General features: G+C 43.9%; 1 protein-coding gene across 1 annotated transcript in view; it reads right to left on the bottom strand.

The window, feature by feature from the left end:
• Positions 1 to 23,572, bottom strand: part of LOC115314446 (sialin) — a 32,932-nt gene extending 9,360 nt beyond the window's left edge. The window contains exons 1-4 of the mRNA XM_042286497.1: positions 23,482 to 23,572; positions 17,505 to 17,698; positions 4,928 to 5,161; positions 2,099 to 2,282 (exon numbers count right to left, since the gene is read on the bottom strand). Of these exons, the coding sequence (XP_042142431.1) occupies positions 2,099 to 2,282; positions 4,928 to 5,161; positions 17,505 to 17,698; positions 23,482 to 23,572 (703 nt within the window). The remainder of the gene's footprint in view (positions 1 to 2,098; positions 2,283 to 4,927; positions 5,162 to 17,504; positions 17,699 to 23,481) is intronic.
• Positions 23,573 to 24,322: the final 750 nt, after the last annotated feature.

Genomic DNA, 24,322 nt, shown 5'->3' with positions numbered 1-24,322 from the left:
AATTATTGATCCGGTAAACCAACAGATTAGGCTCAAGCTGCACTGAGTACTGCGCGGCGTCGATAATGACGACACCCGGACGGCTTTCGCGGCCTTCGGAAGGTTAACGGAAGTCACCCGGGAACGCTGGCGCGTACACGACGTCAACCAGAAAGAGTCGACAACCAGGACAGTCCTGCTGAAGCTAGAGACCGGGATAAAGGTAGACGACCTGCCCCAACATCGCTGGTGAGTCAGCCCTCGTGCTGGTTCCGGGCAGAATCATGCAGTGCCTCCACTGCCACGGAAACGGGACATGTCCGACGGGAGTGCAAGGCGCCGCGCTGCTCTCGGTGCTGGAGGTTCCGGAGACGACCCGGAGAAAAGCGACGCAGACCGCCCATCGGCTGCCGGCAGACCGGCCATCGGCCGAAGCGCGGCGTTTAAGCGGAACCACACCGAGGTCACGTACGAGGACAAGATGGCGATCACCAAAGCCGAGGAGTCGCCGTCCAAAGAGGTTCTGGTGAGAAGGCCGGGGCTACGACTGAGGTCTCAAGTTCCTACAGCGCGGAGGGTTGCAGAGGAGCCACCCGAAGCGCAAATCCCAGTCGAGTGTGCCGCGGAGGGGGTGTGTGCTCCCGGGCTCTTCTCCTTGAAATAACGATGGCTTTAAATGGGTCTCTGAACTTTGCAATACTAAACGTCCGTGGGCTGGCCTATAAAAGAAGGCAGAACCAGCTGTACAATCTGCTGACTTGGTCATCGAAGTTCTCGCAGTTCAGGAGACGAAGGTGGACGGGGAGAAGGAGACGGAGGGTATGGTGCAACGTTTCAAGTCGCGCTACTTTGCGTGCCCGACGAAGGTCGGCTGGCTGTGTGCTGTAAGAAAGTCGCCAAGTCTTGTGCAGGAAGTGAAGTTGCCTAGCGGGTAGATTTGTGGTCTGCGGCTTTCTCTACGGTTCGATTGAGTGGCATGTAGTTTGTTCGTACGCATCAAGTCCAGCCTATGACAGAGCGGTATTTTTTGAAAATATTAGGCAGGACATTAACAGAGAAGAGACAACTATTTTAACGGGACATTTTAATTGTGCCTTGTCTTCACGAGGTAAAGCTAGCACGAGGGCCTATCGGGACGCGAGTACCGACTTATTAACACCAGCAATTAACGAACATAACTTAGTAGACGTAGAGGGCACGGGAAGTACAGTACGCCCATTTTCAGGACAAGAGTCAGGCCCGATTGGATAGGATTTATGTCGTGCTGTCGGTTTTTCATTTGTCCCAGTCTCAAGTTTTCTTTCAATCGTGCTGTCCGTTTTTTTTTTTTATTTGTCCCAGTCTCAGGTTTTCTTTCAATGATGTTTCCTAACACATCGCCTGCGTGCTTTCCCTCCTCGCAATTTTGTAAAGCGACCGGTTTTGTGCAGTCTCTTCCACACCGATTTGTGCGACTTGTGACTTGTCTACTAGGATAGGGAAGCACGTAACTTGTGACCTATCGCCGAGTTGCCACGCGGCAGAACCAATCAGCGGCGCCTCGGAAGTGACGTAAGTGCGCCTCGCTTTTGTTTACACCCGAACTTCTGTACGAAAAGCAGAAACCAACATGTCCGCCCACCGCCTCGGTTCGTAAGAGCGGCCGTGGATACAGAGCCACGGAGGTCTCCGCGGCGGCGCTGGTCAGCGCTATTAAAGAGTACCCATTTCTTCATAAACAAAGCAGCTCCGATTTGAACGAGTACCCGAAAAATAACTCGGCCTGGCAGCAAATCCGTGCCACTTTTGTCTTGACAGGTGCTACGGACGCGGTAGCTCGAGCGAGTGCGCGCCGATGTAGGGATTGTGCTTCTTTGCAAGAAACCGCAGGTCAACATAACGAGTATTTTCTCAGGTAAGAACAACGACGCGTGTGTAGCTGTGAGACGACTCAAATAGATACTCGGCGAAACGCAAACCCGGGCTGCGGGGTGCGCGGAATCGACGGCGGCTCCCGACAGCTTCCAAGAAGCGACTCGCCATTGCACGCAGTGTGTACGTCGGTGGTCGCCTGCCGCCAGCCGCAAGTGTGAACGCGCCTTCTGGGTAAATGAGCAGAAAGAGAGGGAGAGAGACCTACCGAAGACGTAGAAGACGGACGGCCAGCCGCCCAGGAAGTCGGTGGACGAGAGCAGGCCCGAGATGTACATGCCGACGGCCACCCCGAAGAAGCCTCCGGTGTGGATGAGGGATACGGCCGTGGCGCGCTGGTTCACGGGGATCCAGTGCGCCACCTGCGCCTCGATGGCCGGATACGTGACACCCTGCGCCAGACCACGTGCTCGAGTTTCCGAAACTTGCAGGAATAGACTACGCATCGCCGAACGCCCAGTTTCCATCCACACGTTTAGCGCCAGGGGTCCGGACCTATACGCCAAAGTTTCAGACCTTGCCGTTATCTAATGCAGAACATTATAAACAATTCATTATTATTTCATTGGGAAAATTTCGGCGCAGGTGTTTGGCAGCCAGCCAAATCTCGTCGACAGTGGCCGCCGTGGCACCCTTCACTTCTCAAGGTTATATAAAAGTTAGCTTGAATTTAAAAAAAAAAAAGTGCACATTGGAATGTAAATTAAAACAATTATAGCATTCATATTAGATGTGTTTAGTATCGTTTTAAACATATCAAATGTTGTACAAGATATTTGATAAGTTCATTTACTTTTGCACTTTAAATTTGCTGATGTCCAGCGCTGAACAAAGCTTCGCCAAGCTGCAACAGCAGCTGTTTTCTCTCACTCCCTTGGTCCCTTTTTAGTGGAAATAAACACACACAAAAAAAATTATCCACATTAATCCTAAAGCCGAGTTTTTTTCCCCGCATGTGAGAAAAAACCCGACACTTTTCCCCGCAGATTTCTAGTATTTGTCTCACAAAATTTTTCATCACAGCACTGTACTCGGAAATCAATTGAGAACAACCCTCCATCGTTTGTTTCTGTACGCTTCGATGACCGTCACAAAGTATAGCGTTCCATATTGCCATTATAACAAATAATTTGCTTCATTTATTCCTAGAGTTTCGAATGATTGGAAGCATCTACCCGCATCACTTACATTATGGAATTGTTGATTGTGTTCTTTTTTGTTCAAACGTTTCAAACCATGTACTCCTTGTTGTTTAGCTATTTTGTACCCTCCACTGTTATTTTGTTTGTTTTATTTTTTTTTTACCCCGAGGGTAAATTAAATTAATTAATCTCCCGCACGCAAAGTTTTGCCTCAGTAACTCAGTTAATTGATGTCTAAAGTACTCCGACCTACGACGTATTTTACCTAATGTACTTTTCGAGCCACGTTACTGTACAGTGGCACCCCACTTCGCATCCTGAGGTCGCTCTTTTTGTGTGGCCTTACTCGACTTATGTTTATTCGGAACTGTAACTTCCTTGCTTTCACAGTCGTCGAGGAGCCAGTTCATTTGAGATTTTAAGATCCCAGTGTTCGCACACGAAGCGCGAGGTTTAACGACGCATAGATTCGATATTCTCTAATAACGAAACACACCAAAACGAAAATCGCCAAAAAAAAAAAAATTGTTTCTCGCATTGGTCTGTAATTGTGTTGCTACGTGAAACGTCCTTGGTTTAGCGCCTCCGTTCCACGATAACTTGGTGAACTGTGGATGGTGCAACCCCCGACACAATGCGAGCGTCGGAGCAAGGCACGCGATAACACTTCATGGTCGAGTTACCGCCACAGCAATTGTGCCGTCCGCGACAGAATACCGTAAATTCCCGAGAGATGCCCCACCCCCGAGAGATAGCCCACCCCTATTTTTGGCTTGATTTACTATGTTTTTTTAAACACTAAGAGATAGCACACTCTATAGTAATAGTAATGTTGGGATCAATGATGGTTTCGGCGTAAATGAGGCTAGTTTGCTATGGCGGGATATAAGCGATCGTTGCTGAATGGAAATTGCAGCCAACTTTGCTTCGTTGCCCCTCGCCACCAGAACAAGTTTGGAAGGAACGCGACCTTAAAATAGCTTTTTTGTTAACTTTTCTTCATTGTACACCGAAAGTTAGCCCACTCCATATTTTCAGCCGATTTGCTCTCGGCGTTAGGTGGGCTATCTCAAGATTTTACGGTAATTCCAGGCCTTTTTTTTTCTTTTTTGTTTTCTAACGTCAATTGAATTTGCGCGATTCCATCTGTATCTAGAAAATAGAAGAAAAAAGAAATCAATGATCTCGAATTTATACTTAAATAAAAAGTGACTCCACATCCGCAACCGCTGCCAAATTTTTTTTTTTTTTGTAGCGATGTGGTTGTTGGCGATTTCAGCCGTGCAATTGACCGTTTCCGCTCAAAACACCGCACTGGGCCCTGGCATTAGGGAGTGTTCGTGACGTGAAGTTACGTGACATTATTTTCCCCGCTAAAATTAGCGGGGAAACTGATTTTGTGTAGAGGTCACGTGACGCCAACTTTCCCGCTAAATCTAGCGGGAAAACTGAATTTTCGTATAGGTCACGTGACGTCAATTTTTCCGTTAAATTTAGCGGAAGAAATTCGCGGTTACGCTTCTTTTTTTTTAGGCTTCATTTCACCCGAAAAACCGAGCATAAACGTTTTACGTTAAACCAAATTACATGCCATCAAAAAGTGACACCACAAGACAAAACCATAAAAAAACATCGTCACTGATGACGTCATCAGTGATGATGACGATGCGGATGCCGATGACGTCATCTGTGACGTTACTGATGACGTCATCAGTGACGTCACGCATCCCATAATGCACCGCGCGATTACGCCGACGCCGACGTCGCTCAAGCAGGAAAAAGCGTCTAAGAGCTGCGCTCTAAAAAAAAAAAAAAAAAAAAAAACTGCTTAGTTGGGAGGGGCAGGGAGCGAACTAATGGAGTTAAAAAAGCAAGCGAGCTCGTGCGTCTCCTACCTCTCCGATGCCCTGGAGCACTCTGACGGCGACGAGGTAGCCCTGGCCAGCGTAGGCTGCGGACGGGATGGCCAGAGACAGGAGGCCCGTAAAGAGGGTGCCGAGGCCGAAGAGCCACTTGGCTCCGAAGCGCTCGGCCATGCGGCCCCCCGGGATCGGGGTCACGATGTAGCCGTAGAAGAAGGCCCCCAGCACCACCCCCTGCGCCACGGGGTCCCAGGCGAACGGACCGTCCTGCACGAGATACGCCGGCCGTTTTCAACCCCCTTTGGGAAACGCTAACGCTGGCCCCTTCACTGGCTTTCTCTTTTGCTTCCTCTTGCTGCCTTCTTTTTTGGCGTCGTCATAACGTCATTGTTAGTGTTTTCCAAAGGAAGACGTGTGTGGCATTTCCTAATGGTCAGGCTTACGGATTTCCTAAGAATACACCAATGGATCTTCCTATAACTCCTATCACACCTTATTTGTACTCTGCCTGTCGGACTACGTCGACGCTCTTTTATACGGTTATCCATATCACTTCTGGAAAGAACTAGGGTGCCTTCATATGCGCTTCGCACAGAGTGATGCCAACTGTCTGTTTCTCTTTCCCCCACCCTCTTCCACCGTCATTTTGTTCCTCTCATTGTTTCCCCGTGCGCCGGAAAGTCGCCTTTGTGTCCATCGTTCCTCCCATCCGAGGGGGGAAATGCTAATCCTCCCTCCGTGGGTTCCACAACGCTGCTCTGAACTTGTGAGATAAGGTGCTTGTTTCCGGGAGGGTTATAAGCCCCACAGATTATCGCCGAGAACTAAAGTGGCTGCTGGTTTTTCGGCGAATGGTATTACGAAGGGTGGCATCACCCGAGCAAAGCGCACATGAAGGCTCCCTAGAAAGAACCACATCCATACCACTCGTGGAAGGAACCGTATTCTAGAGGGAAACTCACCCATCGTTTTAACTACACACACACACATCACAGCCCACGCATCGCTACTACGGAAACCCAGAGTGAAGAACAACCGGCGACGGCAGAGCAGCAACTGAGCACGTCCGCACTCGACCGTGCCGCGGCGCAACACCTCCTAGATAACAAAACCGCAGTGCAGAATGAGATGGCATCGTCAGAATAAAAAAAAAAGAGAACAACGATGGGCACAGGTTGGACGCGACGATTTCGTCAAGGTTCGGCTCAAACTTGACTCGAAGCCGAGCGCTGACGTTCCCAAGTCGTATTCAGCGTTGGCCTTCTCTGATGACGCCATCTCATTCAGCACTAAGGCTTTGTCAACTACGAGGTGTCGCGCGGCGCCTCCACCTCTCTGACTGCGCGCAAGCTGAGCGCGTGATTTTGACGAAAACGAAAGGTCTTGTTTCGACAAAAACCCGGCGGTGTCTGTCAGTATGTCAGCGCCGGGCAGAGAGGGAGAGGTTGACGCGTGCTCACGTCAGCGCTTCGGACCAATGGGAGCCTCGCCACCGTCACCCGCCCCCCTTCCTTCTCCCTTTCTTCCACGCTGACAAACGAAGGACACCGCCGGGTTTTCCTCAAAACGAGTAGTCGCATTAAAAAAAAAATAACAAGGAAAAAAAAATGATAATTTAGAACGCGTTTACAGGTTTCAGTTTCCCATCGGAGCGCACCATAAAAATACGTCATCAAGCTCAAGGTCAAAGCAGACGCGCCTTAGACATTAAACACAAAGAAAAGCATACGTTTATTAAAAAACGCTTTAGTTATTTGCTTTATTTATGGCGGCGATAAGCCCCCTATGTAAGGTCCCCCTCTCCACGGAGGCGAACAAAAATTATTATGATTTCGATCGTGAATTAAATTATTTAAATCGTGATTTAAAGCATACCAGTTTTATTATGATGATTTAAATAAAGCCTTTCCTACAAAAACAATATACTATTTTTGTTCACTCTCTGTGTATATTTTAATGATTTCTATGTGCATTTGTTTTCTATTTAAACTTAGAAGCAACTCACCAATCAAATAAATAAATATATATATATATATATACATATATATATATATATATTAAGGCTGAAGACATGCAAAAAGAAGTTATTTTATGAGCGAATTGGAGCGTTGAGCTTGATTTTCAATTGCTAGCAAATTAGAACGTGAAATAAAAAGCAAATAAAGCTTTTATCTACCTTAAAAATCAAGCCATTTTGGTTTTAGTGATGCTGTAGGTTTACATCAATAAAAGGTTCATAACTAAATTGTACTTTAGGTTACAGTAACTCTTTCTTCCGCGCTGTTATCAGTGATCGGACGGATTGATAAATCAACTGCCACGTTTAAAATTACATCAAGTAATAATGAAGGGCTATTTTTTAGCTACAGCGAGTTAAATTAATCTGATTTAAACCAAATAAACCTAATTTAAATCAAATACATTTGACTTAAAAAAATAAATCCGATTTATTATTTTTTAATTATTATTTTTCTCACCCTGCCCTGATCACGCCGAGGCCGAAGCTTGAATGGCACAGACAACAGCCTAAATAAAAACACTCATGTACCACCAATCTCTCTAAAACCACCAATTGTTCTCTTTCTTTTTCTCTTTTTCACTCGCGTACCCACTAATGAAGCGTTTCGAGTCACAAGCGGTTTGAACGGCACCTGCCGCTGTAAATGTCAAGGGTGCTTATCAACCTGTCACAGGTATACAGAGTTACGTCTTGACATTCCCAAACGTATAAATCCATCGCCCTAAAACATAGCTCTGCAGGCGAAAGTTGGAGCTCGTTACACGCTGGAGCCCAGTTTTCCGGCTGAGTGCGCAGGAGACGACAGCATCGAACCGCACGAATTCCGCCGCGTAGAAAAATAAACTGCGCATTGCCTTCCCCAGAAATAGAATGTAGCGCTAGCGGATAAGGGATGACGTCAAGGATTGAGAGCCTTATGGTGTCGGGGTAATAAGTCGGAAAAAAAAAAAGTTTTTTTTTTCTTTTGTCTGTTGAACACAGGCTGTAACTTTCCAACTCTATACTGTATCATACTTAGCGTGCAACGCTGTCAAATCTACTGGCGCCAAAAGTCAAATTTGGGGGTTTTACGTGCCAAACCAACGACGGGCATCTGGCACGCCCCAACGGAGGACTGAGGATTAATTTCGACCACCTGGGGATCTTTTGACGTGCAACCGAAAGCTCGGTTACACGGCGCCTTCTCCGCAATAAGCCTCCGTCATATTGCGGGCACCTCGGTCGGGATTCGAACCCGCCACCTGGGGATTACTGGCGCCAACGCGTGGCTTCATCTATACGGGTTTGCTTGCGCGAGAACGCCTGCACATGGTCAACGAGATCAAGCCCCACGCTCGTGCCAGTAGCTTTGACAGCGTTGCACGCTAAGTGTGAAACAGAGTACTCTTTCGCTTAAATTAAAATTCAAGCGCGCAGCTTTGAAGTCGAACAGTTACAGCTTGGGTTAATTTCTTTTTTAACTAAAAGTTACGTTTGAAGCGATTAATAAGATCATTTATCTTATACATTATTGTAAGTCTCAGCCTGAGCATTTAAACACGCGACCTTGCCTGCATTCTAAGCAACTTTTTTTTTTGTCATCTTATCGTGGCAATGATATGTGATACGCATTAGCGAAGTTCCTCTTCGTATAGGTTCACTGCGTCGACACTTTCCGTAGAAAACGAAAAGAGGCAGCACCACTTCCTTATTGTATAGTATACAGTCGTCGTGTTGTATATTTTATTGTTTATGCACCCTATTAATGTGTATAATAATTCTATAAATCAACCATGAATTACCAAATTAAAAAAAAACTAAGCTATAGATATATGGTGTGTGCAGCTGATTGGATTTGAAGATAAATGTTGTAATGTTTCGGTGAAAAGTGTATCAGTTGTACTTCAAACATTCACTCCTGCTTCGGCCCCAAAGGGGCTGGAGCAGTATAGATAAACAGAGTACACGAATAATGAAACAAAGAGGACGCTGCCATAAAAAGCGGAGCCCACGCACGTTGCTAGCACGTGGGTATACCGCATGCAGAATTTTTCGCAAGTAGCGGCAGTCCGCGACACTGCTTCCTCCTTATCTCACGGTCCAGGAAACCCATCTGCAGCATTGATCGTCATCTCCACATAGACTCGCACACCGATACGAAACCACATCGCAGTCGCGTCAGCCGTACACGAGTTACGTGGGCTCCGGATGACGAAAAGTACAAACGACACACACACCGCATTCTACGCGCCTGTACATGTTGACATCACCACCCCGTGATCAGGGACAGTTTCTTTTATCAGTGGGCCGTGGCCCGAACCGGTGACAGTTTCCACTCTGCATGTGGTGATTTGTTATTAGAAAATATATAACGATACAACCTAAACCACAAAAAAAAAATGTTTGCTTGTTTCCAAGCGAACGTTTAACTTTTTTCTTTTTTTTTTTTTTTTCACGCGGCATAAACAAATAACACGGTTGTGGGTAAGTAGTTGTGTTGTGTCAACTGAATGTACGGGCGAAAACGAGCTGGTGAGTACTGGGCATGACCAAAAACCCTAGACTGCGGGTAAAAGACGACGCACACACTAAAAGGTATATTTTAGTGTACGTGGCCCTTTTTAGTATATGTGTCGTCTTTATCCGCAGGCTCGGGGTTTCGCCACGTTTGTGTTGCGCGTTTGTTTAGGCAGGGGAGCGTCTGGCAGCTCGGCCGTTGCGCTACAAGTGAAAGGCCGACGACCATACTCGAGATTCTGCAAGGCAGAAGATCCTCCTCAGCGTGGGGTAGAAGGAAACGGGCAACGGTGGACAGGATAGAAGGAGGGAGAGGAGGAAGCGAGAGAAAAGTGGAAAGCGCGAACTGGTCGTCGGTTTTTACGAAAACCTGGACAATCTCCTCCCACGAAACGCTCCACTCTCGTCACTTTGTACCGGGGCGAACGCCGGAGAGGTGGGGAGACGAGGCCAGGAGGCACTCGCCTCATCTTCGGCCTACGCCCCGCTACTCAGTGGAAAAGGTGGAGGGTATCGCGGGGAAGACCTTGTGCCGGGTATTTAACGTGCATCACGCAGGGGTGACACTACACGACCGCACGCCGGTTCGATGCTCGTCCAGATAGAAACGGGGCAAGGGAGGGGACCGAGTCCCGGGACCAATGGGTTCTGGAGCGCGCGCTTTCGCTTCCAAGTGCTCCGAGCTGTGGTGCGCTATCCGCGCTACCCGCCCGGCTACCGATCACCCACACTAAAGGTCCTTGTGGCGTTTCATTATGACAGACAAACACAGAAACGGGTGGAAGATACAGAATTTGTTTTAGTCTCTTTTACTTTGTTCTAAACAAGCGGCACAGTGGCCCATTGTCAGAGTGGGGAACAAAAATCAATTTGATTTAAATCATCATAGTCATGATTTAAATCAGACCGGTTTTACTATGATGATGTAAATCAAACCCTTTCCGCAAAAAATAATATATATATATATATATATATATATATATATATATATATATATTTATAAGTCGGCTAATTAATTAAAATTCGTTAATTAACTTTTTAATTAGTGCAAATAAACATATGGTTTCAATTAGAAACTTGTAGAGCATCATCGAAAACCACTAAATCAACTATTTTTGGAAGGATATAACGCCGGGGCAGCATTTTACGGCGTTCTGTAAAAGCGTTCCATTTGGACGCGTTTCTAGATTTCGGTTTCTTATCGGAGCGCATCTACGCGCCCGCGATCCTGCTCCCCGGCGGTCGCGGCGCGAAGCCATCTCCTCGCCTCCCTCGTAGAATGGAGGGGAGTACGGCCTGGTTCACACTTACAGTTAATCCGCCGCCGCCGAAGCGGAATCGGCCGCGGCAATGCACAGTGGACGCTACGCCCGGCGGCCGAATTCTTGCAGGTTCGCCCGCCGATTCGCAAGTGTGAACCAGGCCTACGGCGCACGTGTGTTGCGCGTCTTAGCCACCGGGGCGCAGGATCGCGGGTGCGTAGATCCGCTCCGATAAGAAACCGAAATCTAGAAACGCGTCCAAACGGAGTGTTTTTACAGAACGCCGTAAAATGCTGCCCCGGCATTATATCTTGCTAAAAATAGTTGATTTAGTGGTTTTCGATGATGCTCAGCAAGTTTCTAATTGAAACCATATGTTTATTTCCAGTATTAAAAAGTTAATTAACGAATTTTAATTAATTAGCCGACTTATCGCAAAGATTAGCCACCCACATAATGTCCCCCTGGCCGTATAACCCACCTGCACAAACCGCATTAGTGTGGCTTTCAAGGTTGTTTTTAAACAAATGTGTAAGAATAAAAAAAACACCCTGTATATATATATATGTATATATATTTGGGCGGTTTCATTTGGATTCAGGCAACGAGGTGCAGTTGTATTTTTTATTTTGCCTCAAATTTTTCTATATCGTGGCGCATGTTCCAAGAAGAATAATCCTTTTTAATTTGATGTCCTGACATGTTTAGTTTCTGAGGAAAAAATCTCAAAGAAGCGGGAAAGACCGACGAGGTTTTGGCAATTGTCGTGTGTGCCGTTTTTGAATCAGTCTCAATCTCAAAGTACAAAAGAGAGCCTCTATATATTTTTTTAGTGTGATATAAATGCAAGTAGGTAAAATGACATTATAATTACTATTTATTATTTTTCGCTCTAATCTTTGTAAAAATCCCCAAACATGCCTCCGCGAACAACTGTGACCTAAATTGCCTTTTTTTTTTAGTCGACTATGTTTAGCATTGCTTTTAAAATTGTACCACATGTTAAACCTTTTATTTTCTTCCAAATTAAACAAAGTTTGTGCCTTTATCATGTAGTACTGATAAATAAATTATGAAACAGAGAAGGTTTTCACTTTTCGTTCAATTTCAGCAAGCTGTATAAAAAAAAAAAAAAAAAACATTTTAAATTGTTCTGTTTTTCTCGCGTCGTGTTCTCTTCAGACCCCTTTTTTTTTTACCCAGAATACATTCCATTAGAGGTATTGGCACAGGTTTTGAGTTTTAAGCCTCTAATTATGCTAATAAAAGAGCAAAGGCCGATGGTGGGTTTTGACGATTGTCGTGTGTGGCGTTCTTGAACCACTCTCAATCTCAAAATATTCAAAAGAGAGCTTCTATATATATATATATATATATATATATATATATATATATATATATATATATATATATATATATATATATATATATATATATATATATATATATATATATATATATATATATTCTTTTTTTTTTTGCTATATGCATGCAAGTCGGTAAAACGACATTCCAACTACTATGTATTATTCGTTGATCCAATCTTTGTAAAAATCCCCAAACATGCTTCCGCGAACAACTGTGACCTAAACTGCAGATTTTATTTTTTAGTCGACTATGTTTAGTTTTGTTCTTTAAAATAAGACCACGCGTATAACCTTTCATTGCCTTCCAAATTAAGCAAGGTTTGTGCCTTTATCATGTACGAGTACTGATGAATAAATTCTGAAATATAAAAAGTTTTCACTTTTCGTTCAGTTTCAGACAAAAAAATTAATTTTTTTTTTTGCGTCGCGTTTTTTGTTACATTTTTTGTTTACCCAGAATACATTCCGCTAGAGGTATATGCACTAGTGTTGAGTTTTAAGCCTCTAAGAATGCTAAAAAATGATTCTGCTTTGTTATCAACATGAATTTCGCATTAAAAATATAAAATTTCGCATTTAAAAACCTAGGTTTCCAATAGGAAGTGTATTTTACTCTAATGTCTTACAATATTATACTTTTATATTTCTAACGTAGTATATATTATGTAGCGCATACGGATTAGGCTTGAGGCCTCTCCAATAATGGCACCGGGGGAAATTGTCTGAAAACCGGTTTTCGGCCGATGTGATTTTATAGTGTTTAGATGTTTGGAATTGCAAACTCGTTATTATACGCCTAACGACATGAATGTATTTTATATGATTATGTATTAAACGTCCCTTAGATTAATATAATAAAGAATAAAATATACAGCTATAACCCATTAACCTACCATCAGCATTTGCTTTCTTTAAGCATATTTCGAGGCTTAAAACTCAAAACTAGTGCATATATACCTCTAATGGAATGTATGCTGGCTAAAAGAGTCATGTAAAATAAACGCGACGCGAGAAATATTAAAAAAAGTTTTTTTTTTTATACAGCGTGCTGAAATTGAACAAAAAGTGAAAACCTTCCTTGTTTCATAATTTATTTCTCAGTCCTCTTACATAATAAAGACACAAACTTCGCTTAATTTTAAAGGCAATGAAAGGTTCTACACGTGGTATTATTTTAAAAGCGATACTAAACATAGTCGAGTAAAAAAACAAAAAAAACAATCCGCAATTTAGGTCACAGTTGTTCCCGGATGCATGTTTGGGGGTTTTGCAAAGATTGGAGCGACGAATTATAAATAGTAGTTATAATTTCGTCTTACCTACTTGCATATTTATCACACTAAAAAAACTATAGACGCTCCCTTTTAAATACTTTGAGATTGAAAGTGATTTAAAACTCGTCCTTGCATATTTTTGCTAAAACAACGCACCTAGTCACCACGCACACCTCTGTGCCAAATTTCATCGCAATCTGTTGAGAAACCACATTATGCTGTCCCGAATTCAAAGGGCCAACGCTCCATCGGGGCCGCCTCGTAATTCACGCTTGGAGACTGTCGTTCCGTCGCAGTAAGCTAATTATTGTAACTTATTTACTGTTCGGGGTAATTTGTAATTGTAATTCACAAATTTGACTCGCAGTAATCGTAGCTGGAATTCAACTACTTTTCGGTTTCATGTAATCCCGAAATGTAAACTACAATTCCAACTATTCTTTCTACGATTTCATTACATGCCACGAGCCATCACCGACATGTGAAATCGCATGCCACGAGCTTTGTTCTCTACAGCATCACCGACAGGTGAAATCGCCCTTAAAAACGTCTACCTCATTTCCCTTCTGTCCACTCGTGACGCTATGAAAGCGCCGAGACGTCGGAGGGCGCCGACCGTGAACAGACACAGCTGAGCAATGGACTGTCAAAGCCATGACACCCGCAGGGGCAATGCCCCCCATAAATTAAGCGACGGAATGTAGTTACATGGTCAAGATGAGGAGAAAAGAAGCAAAATGTTGTGGCTGTAAAGCGTACCATGAGAAGAAAAAAAACATTGGCAGCGACTTTTATTTTTAAAGTCCTATAGTGCATTCGGTTTCCCCGCTAAGTTTAGCGACTAAATGAAATTGGTGTTGAGGTCACATGACGTCAATTTCCCCCGGCTACATTTCGCGCGGAAACATAATTGTTTTACAGGTCTGAATTTGCCGCTTAAATAGGCGGTAAAACTGCACTGGTGTTTGGATCACGTGACGTCAATTTTCCCGCTTAATTTAGCGGGGAAACTGCTTCGGTTTTTAGGTCACACAACACCTCTTTCTCGGCTAAAATTTAGCGGGAAAAATGCACGAACGGATGGAAGGGCAATGTTTTGGGATTGGGAGTTCGGTTGAAATGCGTTCCATGCTTTGAAATACCTGAACACGACTCCATGTCGGCAATTTTCATAATATTTAGAGTCTCCGTTGGGTTTGTTCGGTGCCTATTTACGCTCATAGCTTACTTTTACTTTTAACTGAGGCGATAGAGCGTAAAACTCAGATTTCTGGTGAGACTGATTCATATCACACTCAAAGCTCAGCTCACTGTCGTACCGGTAAGGAAGTAGGTGAAACAAAGGCACCCGATGTGACAAACGTCAAATCCCTTACAATGAATCTTCAACGGTCAGACATGCTAATGGACAAATGCATTTCAGTGCTTAAACGCCACTGTCAAGCGAACATCTTTAAAGTTGAATATATCTCTGAGAAAATTGATTGCGAAGTAGTTTCATTACTTTCTGCAATTAATTTATAATTGTAATTTAATAATTTTAAAGCAAAAGTGATCTTTTCATTTGAAGTCAAACAGGCGTGTCGGGTGGGTGTTTTTATTTGCCCGTCAAATCAGTATAGTATATGTAATAGCCCCACTTCCGTAATGAACAAACCGCTCTTCAAAATTTAGGTCACTTGATTTGTGTACCCAGTTCCGTCGGTCAATATAAAAAAAGGTAAAAACGACAACACTCACAGTAAAATTTTATAGATAAACGGTAGATTTTTTTTTTCACTTTAAAGTAAACTTTTCTAGGATTTCTTAGACTAGAAATGAACAATGCCAAACACCACGCCTTTGACGTTTTGATGAAAGTATTGCCATCTTTCTGGCACATTCCGTGGAATAAAAGTTTTTATTCTTTATTCGTGAGAGCGCCTATATAGGTATTATAGCAAGGGGGCACAATGCATTAAAACAAAGATCCACGTACGGCCTCGCGGAACACCACATCCGCCGGTAATGAATTACATTCTGCGATGGTTAATACAAAAAAGTGTTTGATAATGTTGGCCTCGCAGCCATTGGATTCCTTAATAAAGTTTATTCCCTCTCTCTCTCATAATTTTGTCCTGGAGAGATACGGCTGAACCTTATAACAATGGTCTGTACGAGCAGAACGGTAAGATGATGAATGCAGGAACTTTGCAGCACAAATTCCTGTTTGATTAAGATAAATCGAATAAAACAATTTGAGGCGCAGCCTTTTACGCCGTTCGTTAAAATGCACCCATCCAAGCTCCTTTTTCATTTCAGTTGTGCTACTGAAATGATCGTATCTACCCAGGACGAAGTCATAGAGTGCCCGGTCAAAGATGTAGAGCGCGAGGATCTGGTAGCACAGGGCATCAAAGAGCCATTTCTCGGGGAAATTGGACGACTGCGCTAAGCTTTTGCAGCGGCGAGGACCCGAAACACACTTGTTTGCTCGGAAGAAGTGTGTTTCGGCGTCTCGCCGTAGCGGGGCGCCAGTCACTTGGCTCCTTCTCTCATCCGTTGTCTGCCGCTCCACTTTTTCCATTTTTTCGAAGGGACGGGAAAATGTTATATCTAGAATATCTAATTTCCGCGATAAGCATTTTATATTGAATGACGCGCAATTCGGTTTCCGGAAACATCGGTCAACAGAACTCGCCCTATTAGAACAGAAATAATTTATCCTAAATTATTTCGAAGACAAAACATTATCGCTCGCAATTTTTTGCGGATTTCACAAATGCTTTTGATTATTAGAATCGTGGCTTGCTATCAAAAAAGCTGGAAATTTATGGTTTTCGCGGAAACGCTTTACCGCTCTTAACATGGTATCTACGTAGTCGTAAGCAATTTGTACAACTGGATGGTCACTCCTCCGATATGAAACCAATTTCACTAGGTGTGCTGCAAGAAAATATCCTGGGTCCGTTTTTATTTAACACATACTTGAACGATATAGTATAGACATTCATAACGTCGCAAAATTTTGTTATTTCTGAAGATGATAATACATTTTTGTTTTTCGCAAATTGTCCCCCTGAACTAATTTCCCAAGAAAATGTTACCCTCGTAAAATTGGAAGGATGGACTCTGAGTAAAGCGCTAAAAATAAATACAAGTAAAACTAAAGCCGTCCTATTCCGTCCCCCAAAAAAATAAAAATATATGAGTTTATGAAGATATTAATGTGCTCGATTCAAAAAATAGAATTAGTCAGCGCCTTCAAAACCCTTGACGTATTCTTCACGGAACGGATGACTTGGGAAGAACATATTAACTACGTCGTGTCGAAATATTCGAGTATCGTAGGTATAACTGATATTCATCGACAGATTTTACCTACTACGGTCAAACTTCTCGTACACAACACGTTATTATTTTCGCGTACAAATTACTGTTATCTAGTATGGGGAAACGCGACCCTTCTAAATTTGCAGAAACTTTACGTACTGCATAAGAAAACACAAAGAAATATAGAAAACGTTCTGAATGATCATCTCCTGCACCACTTTTTCAGAGACATGGCATAATGAACATACATAACATGCATGCATTTCGTTTAAGTATAATCTATAAACAGGAAGCAGACGCAACACGAATCTTCTTACTAAGTTTATGCAAAAGAACAATCACAATATCCCACACGTATCATTGACATATTGAACATTTATTCGTGTAGTACGAGCTATGGGGAGCAAATGATGAAACACAAACATCCAGAATAGCTCAATTTCTGTATTAACTGCAATATATACAACTGGAATCTGCATTAAAAAAAAAGTAAAGTTTTTCATTTCTAACACGAGTATTAAGTCATGAGTATCGAAGTGCTATGATTGTGAAGTGTTTATATATGTGAGTCTCATAAAAAAACAACCTTGTTAATTGGAATGATTGATACAGTGTGTTTCTGCGCGATGTGCTGTAGTGTCTGCCTTTTTTGCTTTTTATATTGTATAATTTCTCGGGAGGGGGGAGAGCTCGTGAAGCTGATTTCTTCAGCTTTTCCCCCCAACCTTCCACATCGCTCGGATGGGAAATAAAGACATTATTTATTATTATTAATATTAAAGACGACGACCGCCGCGACAATGCACTTTTGGCGCTGCATGTTTAACTGCATATAAAATGAAACATAAAAAAAAAAAAGAAAAAACGCCGTCCGCTTACTTTTAAAACGGCACTGGTGTCGTTGCCGCCCGCGCTCGGCAGGGGGCAGTCGCTTGGCACGGTGTTCTCCTGGACGGCGGTGTGGTTCACCATGGCCACCAGCGCCACGTTCAGGTTCACCCGCATGCCGTACACGTTGGCGAGGCCGAAGAACCCCAGGATGATGAGCACGTAGCGGTACTGGACGCAGCCGCCTGCAATTGCGCGCACCAACTCAACCCTTTGACGCCATGAAGCTGCCGGGTGGCGCTGCCGTCGGTACTGCGCATGCGCTTTATCTCGCGCGAATCTGGTTTCTGCTCAAACGCGGGCTTATGTTTGAAAACGCCTTGTTGGTCACGTCCTCCTCGGGTGAGGACGTGGCGTGGGCCGGGCTACTATACCCGTTTTCACATCAAGAAAAAAGCAAGTTTTGCGCAATGTTCATACGCGGCGCGAAGTAGTTCCTACGAGATTTGGTTGTCAGGGGAAAAAGCGATACTTTCAGCGTTCGAAACGCTTACGTCTTGGTAAGATAGCATATATGCAATCTAAAATTCATCTACATCGATCTTAATTATCAAGATAAAGAGGGAAATTAGTAACGCTCCGCCTGGAGCCGGACTTTTTTTACTACGGTTCTTGAGGTGAAAACAAGTATAGATTAGCACAGTTAGTAGTTACGGACAACGAGAAGTATTTTAACGGATTTTAATTTGAAGGCTGTCTGGTTTAACTGTGCTCGAGTGTGTTGCGTTCACTTGTAACCACTCACGACGAGAGAAAAGACTGGCCCACTAGTGCCATCTGTAGATCAATTAATCCTGGAGCACTGCCCATCTGCGTATCGTTGCTAGGTGCCTGCAGCGCGTCTCCGACTGGTTTGTTTGGCGCCCTATGCTGCCCATACATCAAAAGTGGTCCCGAAGTTGCAACAGACGATGTCACAGAAGTTAGGGTGTCATGCTGTCGGATGTCGCGATCCTGGCGGTTGGTCGTAGAAATGCTGGCGAAAAGCACGAACGAACGCGAGTGTCGCTGTCGTCGTCGCGGCGTCTCAACTTCTGGCTGCCGAAGCTTCCGTGCATTGCCACACTGGAGAGCGACCTGCAGCAGAACAGGCGCCCGCCACATACAGCAACGCTGCTGGGACACCGCCAGGATCGCGACCGGCGACAGCGTGGCACGTCTATGACGTCACAACGCAAAAATCGAAAGACCATTTCTTTTTCTTTTTTTTATGCGGTAAACACACTGGTCGGAGACGCTGAGGTTTTTGGCAGTATTTGCGAGGACAAGTCTAAACAACACCACCGACAAATGGACGCTTACAACGTTGTACGAATCATTCTGGAACACACGGTGAAAGAATGACGGGCAATCAAGTATAAAAATATCTACGCAGGTTGAACGTGTGTCAGGGCTACCGATGGATGGCGCCAGTCAGTGTTGGACAAAATACTCGATAAAAGTATTTAAGTTAAGTTACTAAATACCTGCTTCATAAAGTATTTAAAATACTACTCAAGTTACTTTCACTGTAAAGTATCTTGAGTAGAGTACAAATGCTTAGAAATGTATTTCAATTACTTCTGAAGATACTTCCGCATTGCGTAATTTGTATCGACGTCAGTGACAACGACAATTATACAGACGCGCAAATCTGGGTTACCAGAATGGTTTATTAGCACGCAACAACACAAAACGGAAAAAGAAAAAAAAAGTATCGTATAGGGCTATTTTATGCAGTCCAACTATAAGGAGCAGGATATTGCCACGAATGACAAATGATGAGGTGGCGAATAACTGAAGAAACTGAACGTTTAATGGGGTGAACTTGTTCCCAAAATAAAATAGAAAAAGGCTAGCGTCGCAGGCGTTGATGTCGGCGAAACAGCAGGATCGAGCGCTGGGGCGAGACTCACTCCGGAGTCCAAAGTTCGGCGCGTAGAACATTTGTAACTCGATCAGACGAGAATGTTCTCAAACTTACGAGAATGCCAAGTTGAAAGAATAAATAAAAAAGGAGTCCGCTCCCTGGTATCGAACTCGGAGCCTCCGCGCGAGAACCAAGCGCGCTAACCATGCGGCCACGCGCTCGCTTGGCAATGCGGTGGCAATATCACTGATAGATGTCACAAAACATTTCTGGGGCAACAAGAAAGAGGACGCTTTAGCTATTGGGGAGGAGATCAAACCGTGGCGCCCCAAGCGGTTAATTTTATAACTACATGGATGGGGACAACAAATACAATGACTCAGCGCTAACGCGGCGTCAGCGTTCGGCTGAAGTTCGTGCTTCCGGTGAGGGGGTGGAGGGGCTCTTTTGTTACCACTCCGGCCTGCATGAACAATGCAGCATGCACCGTGCCCAGCTCAGCACAAAAGCCCAAGTGGGTCAAGCTCGCATCCTCTGACGACTGCTTTCGGGAGAGATCCGGCACTGAATGCCACTTCACTAATTGTTGGTATTTTTACATTACACTGTGCCCCGCGCTCTATATGAACATGCCCACAAGGCCCGTAGGCCAATGCACAGGCCTTGTGCTGGGTAAACACCGAGGTGTGGGGGTGACAAACGGGTCAGAGCGCCTCGCCAATAGTGACATCGCTGAATATCACGTCCTGCGGCGCACCTTAGACGCATCGTTTAACTACAATCCGTATTCCCCATATGGGGAGTTCACTATAAACGAACTTGGGATATGGGTATGAGTGAATGGATAACAAAGAAAACCCACATAATAGCCACGGCAGTGGTCTCACCTTCTTCAAGTAGGTTGCGTTCAGGGAGGCACTCAACGTTGGGGGAGACTTTGTTGGCATTTTGAGAGGTCATCCAGCTCGCAATTCATTTCCTGAACTGTTTTCTGCTTATCAGTGTTCGCGAGAGCAATATGTGATGGACTGACGACAAAAAGAAAAGAAACAAAAGAAAACCTCGACGTTTTGCCCTAGCGGGGTCAAATATACAAAAAGCTAAACAAAAATATATTTGTGTGTGTGTGTGTATGTGTGTGTGTGTGTCCACTTCTCATTTTCTTCTATTTGTTATTTTCTTGACACTCAAGTCTGCAATGTTGTCGTAGGTCATTTCCCGGTCTGCGTTGCGCCTCAGGGTGGCATCTTTATGTCCGCAAAACCACACCTTTTGTTTGAGATTTTTTGGGGGAAACTATGGAAACAAAAAACGCCTTTGGGAAGGCGAGGGGAAAGCCTTCATTGTACGAACTTTGTGCTGTATTATGAGTCACAATCGGCAAAAAAACGATGTTTTTACGAGCTCAATCAAAGTCACCGTAGCTAATCGGAGCTAGCAACAGGATTTGATTGCTCGAAATAATGTTCACGTCGGCTCATGCCACGCCCACGTCACGTCATACCGAAAAACTCGGAAAATGGCGGAATGTCTAAAATATATTTAAGATAATGAGTACAAGATACTCGGAATTGTAATTAAAATAGAGTATCAAATACTCTCGATCAAAAGTATTTGCAAGATACCAAGATACTTCAAAACGTATGTGAAATACCGTATCTTGAGTAGAGCATTTGAGATAGGCACAAGTCTGGCGCCAGTGTGCGACCAATCACGGCCTCGCGTGAAAGCACGGTGAGGCCTTCGCATCGTGATGACAATAAAAAAAAACTTCGTCCCGTTTCTTCGCGTCGAATGAGTGATTCCACGGAATCCGAACTTATCATATATATACAAGGAGGGCCGCATGTATACCTAACGCACTTTAAATTTTCGTCAAATTCGGGTGGGGTTTTTAGGAGTTTATTTTTTGCCGAAGATCCCGAGTTTATATTTGTTTGATTCCCAATTCTCCGAAATTCGGTGTTTAATTTCTCAGCGTTTCCTATTAAAAATAAATAAATAAATAAATATTAACCGGATGTAAACATATGCAAGATAAAAAATGAAACGCGTTTTTATCAATTAAAGTTTCTTCCGTTGAATTTGGCGCTGGTGCCATTGCCACTGGCCATACTAATTTGTCCCACGACGAAAGTCGCACAGAAGTGTTGATTCGATAAACGTCGGTACTTTAAATTCAATAAACTCCCGAAGTATTTGCTAGAAAGCTCGAAGTCATCCCATCCTATTCCATCAATCTAGCCCGCCGCCGCGCGAGATGGAGTACTGGTTAAGGATGTATAATAGAGAAGTTTCCACTGCCCTCTTCCCTATTTTATACAGTCTCTATGGTCCATAGCTGTCACTGCTATGAAAACATACCCTCTCCTTTCTCAAAATCATAAATCTCATGGCCCAAATTGGAAACCAAAGGAGTGGCTTTTGTAGTGACCTGAATGTACAATGACCTGTTGCCCTGAATCAACCTTGACGGGACAAGCGGTAGGACCCCTTTTGACAACGGTCCGAGATTTGGAAGATAATTCTGGTGGCATTTTCCCAAAACCATTGACCTAATTAAATTGTAAAAACAAAATTTTTTTTTTCCTTTGTGTGTGTTTACGGGGTGGGGGGGGGGGGGGGGGGGGGGGTGGCATTGGCACATAAAAATTTGGAGTTTATCGGATAAATCCGAATTAACTCAAATTTTACCGGCGGGTCTTTTCGGAGTTTTTCTGATTTATCCGACACCAGGGAACCCTACAATGAAATAAATGTTGGGGCGCAAACGAGCTGGTGTACATTAAACATAATCCAAAAACTCCGAGACTTAAATTTTAGACTTTTGAGTCCGTGTGTCGTTACCTGCAGTCTCGGGGTTTTTGAACCCTACAAGTTATTATACACTCTATAATCGACGCCCTCGTACACGTTAAGTCTAGACGCAGCCGACGCTGGTAATGGGACCAATCAAGCAGCCGCAAAAGCTCGAGTCACTAGGCCTTTTTTGTTTACGATCGGTTCAGCGATGATAGAACACGTACAGAAACTAGAAAACACTCTGATGGTCAGTGGCGTACCAACTTCTTTTTTAATGTGTGTGTGTGTGTGGGGGGGGGGGGGGGGGCAAAGCAGACCCCCCCCCCCCCCTCTTGGTATCCCTTGGGCGCCGCCGGCCAGTGCCCCTCTTGCCCCTCTTGCCCCCCCGGTTGGTATACGCCCATGATGATGGCGCCTTTAAGTTTTTGACGCTGTCCGTTTGGTACCATCAACTCGTACAGCGTCGGCCGCGTCTAAATTTAAGCGCGAAGGAACTATATAGTAAGCGGTATAAATAGCAGATGCTGCTCGGAGGCGATAGATTCGCCAGGTTGTCAGTGTGTGACCACCATGGACGGATGTTCACAACAAAACACACACGGACTTTTTCTTTTCGGATGGCGCAGTGTTAAGCGGTGCGCATTTGCAGTTTTCGCGAATGAAATGATGGTAGAGTAGGAAATTTGCGAACTGCTGCTTTGGTTACGATATCACATTAATGACGTCTAAGCGTTCGAACCACGGCATTAATTTTTACCTCTGCTGGCACAAAACTAAAGCAGTGCCGTCGTGCGAATGCATTACTCTTAGCGTCGTCAGTTCTTAGTGAATGGTGTCGTTCTGAAAGGTAGTCAGTTAGAAATTGGATAAACATGCCTCAAGCCTGAACGCTTTAATGTATGTGTAAATAACCTGTGGTCAATTGGTTCAAATAACGCTACTTTCTTTGTGTAACCCATCTTTTTTTTTTTTGTGTGTGTGTGTGTGTGGGGGGGGGGGGGGGGGGGGAAGAGATATTTGGTCCAAGCGTTTCATAAGAAAATAACTCTCGGACCTCCTGGACTATTTTCAAAGCTTGGCAGAACAAATTGTGTCAATGACTAGACAAACGTTTGGTAAGAAAAACGAAATTTTTTTGTTGTTAAATTTCTCGCTAAAATGAATGATGCAGAAAAACAATAATTAATTGGTTGGCAAAGCGTTAAATTCGCGCATTCCAACTGCGTTTGCTACCGGACGGAATGCACATTTTGTGAGAACATTAAAACTCGTGTGCCGGGTTTCTATGACACTTCAACAATTGTTGGCGTAGCTTACCTTTCTCCGAGTTTTGGCCATCCTTGGCTCCAACTGCAGAAGGCAAGTCGACTCCGGCACAAGTGTCTTTTCCCAGCACAGCGATCGTCATGTCGGCTGAGACGCTACTGTAGCAGATGGGGCAGTTGAACTTTGTCTAGCAGACGACACTGGAAAGGGGAAAGCAGATTTTTTTTATTTTTTATTTCTATGCTCGCGAACATCCGTTGTTCATTTCGTCAAGCGGCGAACAGAGTGGCAGCAATGGACGATCCTATTTATTCGTTCGCTTTTTCTGCAGCAACCGGGGCTTTTGTACGTCGTGCGGCTTGCTCATCGTCGGCCTTCATCCACGCTTCTTTCATTTCAAGTTTAGTTTCTGGTTTTATAGGGGTCGGTTTCACTTGAATTCAAATAGTGAGGCACACTCGTGTTTCCTTTTTATATATATATGTAGCCCATAAAGTAAAAGCTCAATGCTTTACAGAATAAATAATAATAAAATACCAAAAGTTGGACTGTTTTATTTTTTTTTTTTCTTCCGCTGACTGATCTTTGTATTTTGTTTGAAGAACAGTCGATTTCAACTTTCAAGCTAGTCGACACAATCAGATTAAATTTGTTAACGCAAAATTTTGTCTAGAATTGTGTAATAAACACATAAATTCACCCAAAACAGCATTGTTTTGTGAAGTATCTACATATGATATTATGATTGGAATTTGCAACTACATCAGATAGACGCCATTCCTTCAAGCGCGGCATCAAATTAATTATTTCAGTTCTTCTAGACATTAAAAAAAATTCTGACAGTAATCCTGGAGCGAAAAAAGGACGGACAAACACGAAATTCCGACATCGA

Source organism: Ixodes scapularis, unplaced genomic scaffold, assembly GCF_016920785.2.
Source record: "Ixodes scapularis isolate PalLabHiFi unplaced genomic scaffold, ASM1692078v2 PGA_scaffold7__128_contigs__length_106722199, whole genome shotgun sequence".
Lineage (NCBI taxonomy): Eukaryota > Metazoa > Arthropoda > Arachnida > Ixodida > Ixodidae > Ixodes > Ixodes scapularis.
The sequence above is the reverse complement of the archived record's forward strand: the minus strand, read 5'-3'. Positions and strand labels throughout refer to the sequence as shown.